The sequence below is a fragment of the Cicer arietinum genome, chromosome 6 (genome assembly GCF_000331145.2).
Source record: "Cicer arietinum cultivar CDC Frontier isolate Library 1 chromosome 6, Cicar.CDCFrontier_v2.0, whole genome shotgun sequence".
Lineage (NCBI taxonomy): Eukaryota > Viridiplantae > Streptophyta > Magnoliopsida > Fabales > Fabaceae > Cicer > Cicer arietinum.
Window position 1 is genome coordinate 492,390 of NC_021165.2, and position 8,877 is coordinate 501,266.

Consider the following 8,877-nt stretch of genomic DNA (forward strand, 5'->3'; position numbering starts at 1 on the left):
TATTTTATTTTGATCTTATGCCTTTTTATTATTTATAACAAGTTTCAAACTTTTTTTTAGAATTTAAGCCTTTTATTTTATTTTTTAAAAACAAAAAATAGAGTGCAAAACATCACATATTTAAACATTTCTATTTAATTTGTTTGTTGAACCTTTGCAAAAAAAAATGTTACTTGAACTAGTGAATTTTTATTAATTTTATCCTTTATTTTGTTATTTATATTTTTTATGGTAATCATATATAATTTTTATTTATATTTTAAGAAATGCTAATAAGTATCCGTAAAACATTTGTTAAGAAACTAAATATAGAAATGAAAGTTTAAAAATTGTGTGTTTAATGTTTTAGAATTATAAAAATTAATATTTTTTATTTAAAAGTTAGTATTTTTTATTGTCTCTTTTGTTTTTTTAATAAATATCTTTAAGACATTTGTGAGTATAATCTTATTTTTTAAACGAGTTTTTAATAAATTACTACTGTTAATAGTTTGGACATTAGTTTATTAGTTTTTTTTTATAACATTTCACCCCTATAAGAATAATTGAAATAAAATAATTATTTACTCAAACAATGTTTTTTGGACTAAATTTACGCAAAACACTGTTGAACGTAGGCTTTTAATAAAAGAAGAAAAAAAGTTGAACGTAGGCTCGTTTGTATATCATGCACCACCTATTAATCATATTTAATATATTTAAGTTGTTTTTCTTACACCCCCGACACACACACATCATTCTAGTTACACCCTTCCCACACACATATTCTAGGTACCATGGTAAGTATTTTAAATTATGTTATAATAACAATAAGTTCAATTAAAAGGTTTTATTCATTTAAAATTCTATTAAATATTGTAGAAATATGTTTTTTATAATAATCATTTAAAAAACTTTTATTAAATTTTATAAATAGTTTATGTTTTCTATTTTCTCTACATTAATTTAATTTAAACATATGTATAGTGTTAAAAATAGTGTATTAAATAACTGCATGCATAGTTTAATATATTTTAAAAGCTAATGATGCAAACGAATGTAACTTAAATGATCAAATTGGAGAAACAAGCTACATTTAAATGACCTAAAAAAATTAAGTTAACCTTAAATAACTAAAGATGTATTTATTTTTCTTTTTTTTTTTTACAACAATCAATATTTATTCATTAAATTGATAAAATTACATCAATTTAAATACAATAAAACCAAAAATATAAATCTACAAATAAACTCAAGAGTTGCAAAGTTGATGACGCAAAGTAATTGATTACATCTATATTGGATCGAAGTTGATTTGTCAATTTGAATCGAATACCTCAATGAGACAATAGATTAAAATGTCGCATTAAGACAATGAACGAAACAACATCACATCTGAATGACAAAAACACAAATAAAACCAGAGACAAACAAACTAGATATATGTATAAACCACTTATTTAAATGCAGCTTTGTATTTATATTTTTACCCAATTCACGAAATAGACTTTCTTATTTTTAAATCAAATAGTTTTGGTCCCTCACTCTAAATTTTTTAATTAAAAAATAATGATATGTAAGATTTTAAACAATGTGATATATGATATGATAATGTTAAATGACTAATACTCGTGAAATTACAATTAAAAACATCTGAAAATTTCTACTACAACTTACGAAATTATTTATTTTTTGTAATTTAATTAATAACATATAAATAATTAATGTATATATATGGTTCTACATCATGAGATTATAAGTCTAATCATTTAAAATTTATCAAATTTCCGTTGTTTTAGTTAAAAAATATGAATGAATTACCAAAACTGTCAGATTTTAAAATAGATGGATCAATTTAGTGAATTGGTGAAAATAAGAGATCATAATTGCATATAAACCTTATGGAGTGTATTGGATTAGAATTTTAAAAGATTTTAAAAGTTTTTTGTGATAGAAAATTATTGAAGTATTCAATCAATATTTTAATGTAATTAAAATAAGTCTTGAGGTATACAATTTAGTACTCTTTAAACTTTTTTTAAAAAGTATAGAAATCTATTGTTATTCAATCAAGACTTTCAACAACTTATTAAAATTCTTATGGTATTTAAAAACTTTCAATTTTAATGGATTGCTTTCAAAAATGGATTTCATGAGATTTTGTTAGACATTTTAGTGAATTTTTAGTATAAAAAATATTTCTCTACAACATGGGATTTCCATTATTTATTTATCTCTCCCTCCTTTCCTCTCTCTCCCTGACTCTCAAATAGCTCTAATTCTAACATCTGATTAAACTCATCTAGAAAACCTACCAAATTCCCTAATCTTGAAACTTTCTCAAATTCTCCTCCTTTCCCCTAACCAAGAAATAGATACCATGTTCATCGTCCTCCTTCACATATCCCTTTTTTTTTATTCACTCTTCTTAGTTCTTTAATGCATTTATGTCTCTTTTTTCTTCCTCTATCTCTCTCATTTCTCTCCAAATATATTCTCATGACATGAATAATATTATAGTTTTTTCACCTCCTCTGATTTCTACAAAAATATGTAGTTAGGTTTTTATTTCTTAAAGCATGTCCAAATGATATTTTAAAGAATCATTAAAAAGATAATACCAGAGAATCGAAATAATTTATTCACTTTTTATAAAGTAAACAACATTTTTTATAGACAGTAAATTAATTCTTATGTTATCTTATAAGAATTAATTTGACTATTAACTTTATATTATTTTAATCATATTATATGTATATGTAGAGAAGTACACATGTTGGTCCAAACTCAACCAATCCAACAAACTCAACCTAAATCGTAAAAATAATTATTTAGATAGAGTAAATTAGTGTGAATAGACGATTCAGGTTTTACAAAATTGCAAACCGCTCAAAAAATATAGGTACTAGGTAAAATCAGACTCTCCCCATTTTATTCATCTTACTCAAGTGACCCACTTCGTGAAAATTATTTGGTTATTTTAGGATGTTGTACTTTAGTTATTTTGATGTTTGCAAGTATTTTATGTAATTTGAGGAACCTTGTAACTAATTTAGTTATATGGATGCTTGCAATTAATATATTATATGATGAATTTTATGATTTTTTTATATTTTCATTAATTTATGTTTATATATATTAGTTGCTAAAAAAATAGTGAAAATATGTTACACTACAATATTTTGGAAAAAATAAGGTTGTGATGTTAGTCTCTCATTTAGATTTTTTAACTACAAAAATGATGATTTAATATATTTTAAATAAAATGACAATCTAGTGATTTAGAACAATATATATGCATTAATTATTGAGTTAAATATTTTTTAGTCTCTACAAAAGTATCATTCATATATTTTTTTGTCTCGATTGTTAAGTTAACATATATTTTGGCATGAATTTTTTTAGACAGGTTTACAACATTATAAAAAGTTACCCAACACAAACTAAGTTCAAAGTTCGATTTCTAAGTCTACATTTTCGTCACTTTTATCTTTAGTTTTTCATATTAAAAAATTCATATTTAATTAATTCTAAGGTAAAAAAATTCAAATTTTTTATTCATGAACTCTTTATAATGTTCTAAACATACTAACAAAAATTATTAATTTTATTTTAAGTTGAATGACAATTAAATATGTTTTATTTTAACATGAACTAAAATTATTTGTTGGATAATTTTGTAGAGATTAAAAATTATATTTTTCTTTTACAGGACTAAAATTGATTTTGGTAAGAATTATGATGAATGGATCAAAAGTATTGAATTTTAAAATAAAGGATCAATTTTACAAATGAGTGAAAATATGGAAACTAAAATTGTAATTATACCTAGTAAAAAGAGAGCCCTAAAGTATAGCAGAATCGGCCCAATGCATACGGAAGGTTTAGGCGAATTTTAATTTGAGGTCTTACAATTCATAGCGGAGGCTTATAAATTTCAACATCGTTATAAAAAGTTATTTTTTAAACACCATATAATATAAAATCATTTATTAAATTAATATAATTAATTTTATATAATTTTTTTAATTAATAATACAATTAATTTTAATTTTGTTGAAAAAATATTGATTTTAAAATTCCTTTAAAATTTATTATTTTAGTAACTTGTCTATAATAACAAATAAAGGACTAAGTAATTATTACTTTGATAAAAAAAGTAAACGAATTTATTATGTCATAATTGAAATTTACCAAAATCTCAACTGTAGATTCGAAACACGGGACCAGTTCTTACATTTGAATTCGTTGACAAAAAATTGTCTCGAAAAATAATCGAGTTTGAATTCGAAATTTTTTCCTTTTCATAATTATTAATTACTCAATGATTATGTTTTGAAAATATTAAATTACTACTAATAACTCATTCATACCAGATGAATAAAAAAAACTCATTAAAAATACAAACAAACGCCCCTCTTCCGTCATCATCATTTTTTAATGAAAAAATCGAAGCAAACAATAGAAATGATTACCGTGCATCATGGGCAATTTCACTTCATACATTTTTATTAATAATCATAATCAACAATAATGATTTTAATGATAATCATTAATTATTATCTTGAAACGTAAGTAAACAAGAGAAAGAAACGTGAAGCAATGACAAAGTTTAAAACAAACAAGGTGTGAACCATAAAAAGAACACAAAGCCAAATCCTAGAAAAAGAAAAGAAAAAAAACAAATTCTAATAAGAAAACCAACAATGAGTTTCAAAGGTTGCAATTCATTTGAGTGTTGTTTTTTGTGGTGGCTTATGGTTTGAGAATGGTTGTGTCTGCAATCATGGAAGTAACAACATATGGGTCCATGTTAGATGCTGGCCTCCTATCCTCAAAATAACCCTTCCCTGCTTTCTCTGTGTCTCTTCCAACTCTAATAGAAGCACCACGGTTTGCAACACCCTTCAAATCACACACAAACCATGTCATTTGAAGGGAAAAATAAAATCAATTTCAAATGTAAAATTTTCTATTTTGGAAAGAAAAAAAAACTTTTTTTATAGGCAAATGTCAATGGTTAGTAATTTGGCTACAAATTTGGCACCAAACCGTACCATTGGACTATAATTTCGAAAAAGAACATTGTTATGGTTTTCTTACCCATAAGAAGGTTTTAATATCAGCGGTCTCGTGCCGCCCTGTCAAACGACGCTCGTTGCCTTCACCATAAGCAGCAATGTGCTCGACGTGCTTCTTTCCAAGCTTCTCAATTGCTTTCTTGATCACTTCATAGCCACCATCATTTCTCATCGACTTGGTGCTGCAACATTATATCATGAATTGGTTAAGCATAAAAACAACAACAAAAATCAAACTTTTAGTCTTTTAATTTTTCTTTAATTAACAAACATTACCTGTAATTTGTGTGAGCACCAGCACCATTCCAATCACCCTAGTTTGTTTCCAAAATAACATTATAAACACGTGTTCAACATAATACATAAATGAATAAATATACTCCGTCCAATAGTTCATACATTAATATAAGTAAAAAGGTACATGTATATAGACAGATATATCAATTGTGGACTAAAGGGGTTGGAACAAATGAGTTATGGACAAAAACATGATCAAAAGAGGGGTGAAAATAGCAAACCTTAATTGGCTTGGGGTCCAAGGAAAGCACCACACCAGCAATCTCAGTGATCCTCTATTAACAAACAGAAACAAAGAAAATAAGGTGAAGAACAAGGTAACTTCCACTCAATAGGTCAAAAAGAAGTGTTGGTGAGTGGTGAAAATAACAAATAATCAAATATGTGCCACCTACCTCCAAAATGTAACGAGCAACCCAAACCTCATCACCAGCAGAGATACCAATACTAGGACCAACTTGGAATTCCCACTACATACAATAAACAAAGATATTAAAGTCAACAATCATATGTTCTTATATTTAATTGAGAAAATATCTATGCAAAAAATAATTAAAATATTAAAGGGTGTGAAAATAAGTGCATAGATTGATCTAAATAACTACCTGGCCAGGCATCACTTCTCCATTAATTCCACTGATGTTGATGCCAGCATAGAGACAGGCTTTGTAATGTGCGTCAACAACGTCACGGCAAAAAGCCTTGTCAGCACCAATACCACAATAGTATGGTCCCTAATCAACAAATAAAACAATAATAATGTTATTAACGAATTAAATTAAATTAGTACAGATGTAAACAATGACAATAAAAAAAATCACCAAAGGACAAGTTGCTATAGGGTATCTTTTATAATTTAAAAAGTTATGGTAAAAACAAGTTTAAAACAAAGCAATATTTTTTGGGTGCCATATGTAATAATTTAATATGATTTATCACATATGTGGCTAAACACACCGCAACACAAAATTGATGAGACAAGTAGAAAAAATACCAGAATGTTTTGGCAAATGTGTGAAATGGAATATACAAGGGCCATATTTCTTGTTTTCATTTTCACTTCAACTATTAAACATAAAGGAATACTGATTCAATACTTTTATCACTGTTTTCTTTTACAATTCTTGAAAACAGTCAAACAGACCCAACATTATTCATAAATTTTGAAAATTCCAAAACAATGGGTTCATTGTTTTGTAATTGCATTCTAGCTGGCTTGTCTTTCACTTTCTCTCTATCACAATTATTCACCATACGAGACTCTCATATCTTTGTTAGCAATTTAAAATGAACATCAATTTTAAAAATGACAACTAAACATTTAAAAAAAAAAAAATGAAAACTCAAAATAAAAGTGAATTTTCACCTGAGGTCCAGGATAACCACCAACCGGCCACCCAACAGGCCAATTGTTGTCTTTCTGCAACAGGGTGTATTCCTGCTCAATACCATACCTAATCATCACAAATCATACAACAAATTGTTAATCAGAACAAAATAAACAAGTGGCAATGTTATTGTTTCTTATTAATACAGTGAGCAAAAGTAGCAATAAAAGATTACCATGGTTCTTCAGCAACAACATCAGGATGGCTGAAAATCTTTGCTGCTGCATGTCTCTTGTTAGTGGGAATTGGTTCTCCAGCAGGAGTGTATGCATCACACATAACCTGATTTCAATTAAATTAAAAAAAGAGGGTTAAATTTACACCATTGAAACTAAATCAATTGCATAAACTAAAACAAGTAAAGTTTTACAAAATTCAATGCATGTATGTTTAGATTGACAGAGAGTTATACAAAATCACTGTGCCACCACAAATTTGTAGAATCTCTAAAGTATATCTTTTGTCTAAATCACGGTAGAACACTGTGATTTTACCATACTCAATTACTCACTGTAAATTCAAATATTCACCCAGCAGACAAAAAAGGGTTAAAAAAACACTTACCAAGATATTGTTACCCCTTCTGAAAGGATCCTTGAAAATGGCTTGTGGGCTATGTATAGAATCCAACCCAAAATAAGTAAAGGTCAGAATATATCTAAGAAAATGGAGAACAAAATTTGAATGAAGGGTAAAAAAAATGGTGATTAAAGAAAATCATACTATAAAATCACTTCACTATCTTGTCCAGGAGCTTGACCTGTGCTTGAACCATCATAGTTCCACTTTGGAAGCTCTGAAGGGTCACTAACCGGTCCAGGAAGAGTCTATACCCAAAAAAACATTCAATATTTTTGCAATAATTGAATTAAAACCAAAAAAATTAAAAACTTTTTTTCTTTTTAGACTTTTTGATAGCTACTACAAGAATTGAATTAATTAATTACCCTTGCTTTGCTCCTCAAGTCCAAACCCGAACCACCAATCCTACCATAAAAAATAATTAAAATAAAAGCGTTACAATTAATCAAAAGGGGAAATTTTTTATATTCAGTACCAAGAATTTAATGTCATTCATTTGGTAGATGAATGAGTCGATACGATTGGGTTTCGTATATTAAAGACAAACCAAAATACTCAACAACAACAAAAATTACTAAAAATGAAAAAAGTCTCTTCCTTTTTATTCAAAACAAAGTCTTCCTTGAGAATGAATGTTAAAGACTAATACCAAACTTAATCACCAAAATATAGAGTCAACGCGGAGAAAATCATCATAATTGATTTTAAGCCTAAAAGGCAGAACAAAACATTCTCATATCCAAGAAATCTATACAAACTAAAAATGAAAAATAGATTATAGATCACATCACATAAACAAATAAAAAAAACAAAAAAGTCCAAAAATAAAAACTCATGTTAAATTTGTACTACTAGTGATGAATTAAAAAAAAAAAAAAAAAGACAAAATAAATCACGCGGCACCATTGTTGAGTGGAGAAAACGTTACGGTGCACGTAAATTAATGTACGCGCAGATGAACAGAAATAGAATCATAGAGTATTGCGTGCGTACGGAAGGAGCAAGAAAACAAAAAAAAAAGTAGAGTGTGTTTTTGTTTGCGTGTGAGTTGTGAGAGTGAGAAAGAGTGAAAAGTAATTAGTAATACCAAATATATTCAGCGATGATCTTCTCGGAGCTTTCAGAGATGTTAAGGTTGATGAGATCTGAAAGGAGCGCCATTTTTTGTTTTTTTAAGAAGAAAAGGAAATGGAATCTTTTAGTTCCTTTCTTTCTCTGTTTGAATGAATCCTTTGAGATTCAATATGAAGAATCAAAAGGGAGCTATGAACAGATAATTGATGCAGCGTGGCCTTTTATTTATACCGTTTTTTTCTACTTCTTTCTTCTAATTTATTATTTATTAATTACTAATTATTATTATTAATTATAGTTATTATTACTTATATTTGAGAGAATATGATATGCACGTATAGTTGTCAACTACGAGGGACCGGATTCACCGTAGACGCCCTATTTTGACTGCAACTAAGAGTCATTGGTTATTTTATAAATTATTAAACGAGTAAATTATTATTTTAATTCTTGAAAAATTGTAAAATATAGAATGA

The 8,877-nt window shown here is 27.2% G+C and overlaps 1 protein-coding gene across 2 annotated transcripts; it reads right to left on the reverse strand.

Moving 5' to 3' along the window:
* Positions 1 to 4,460: 4,460 nt before the first annotated feature.
* LOC101499598 (glutamine synthetase nodule isozyme) lies at positions 4,461 to 8,602 on the reverse strand. 2 transcript variants are annotated; one of them, XM_004503065.4, is made up of 12 exons: positions 8,415 to 8,600; positions 7,693 to 7,732; positions 7,469 to 7,572; positions 7,310 to 7,358; positions 6,921 to 7,027; positions 6,724 to 6,811; positions 5,963 to 6,091; positions 5,753 to 5,827; positions 5,579 to 5,632; positions 5,337 to 5,374; positions 5,083 to 5,242; positions 4,461 to 4,884 (listed from the first exon to the last, which is right to left on the reverse strand). In XM_004503065.4, exons 1-12 carry the CDS (start codon positions 8,486 to 8,488, stop codon positions 4,735 to 4,737), a joined length of 1,068 nt encoding a protein of 355 aa, XP_004503122.1. In that variant the 5' UTR covers positions 8,489 to 8,600; the 3' UTR covers positions 4,461 to 4,734. The 2 variants fall into 2 exon arrangements, with proteins under 2 accessions (XP_004503122.1, XP_012572019.1); XM_012716565.3 differs by lacking the exon at positions 5,083 to 5,242 and having other exon boundaries at positions 4,637 to 4,824; positions 8,415 to 8,602.
* Positions 8,603 to 8,877: the final 275 nt, after the last annotated feature.

Coding starts and splice junctions, on each gene's coding strand:
- LOC101499598 (XM_004503065.4), bottom strand. CDS start 8,488: ATGGCGCTCCTTTCAGATCTCATCAACCTTAACATCTCTGAAAGCTCC. Junction 6,092..6,723: donor GTGGTTATCCTGGACCTCAG/GTGAAAATTCAC, acceptor TTTGTTGATTAG/GGACCATACTATTGTGGTAT. Junction 5,375..5,578: donor TGGACCCCAAGCCAATTAAG/GTTTGCTATTTT, acceptor GAAACAAACTAG/GGTGATTGGAATGGTGCTGG.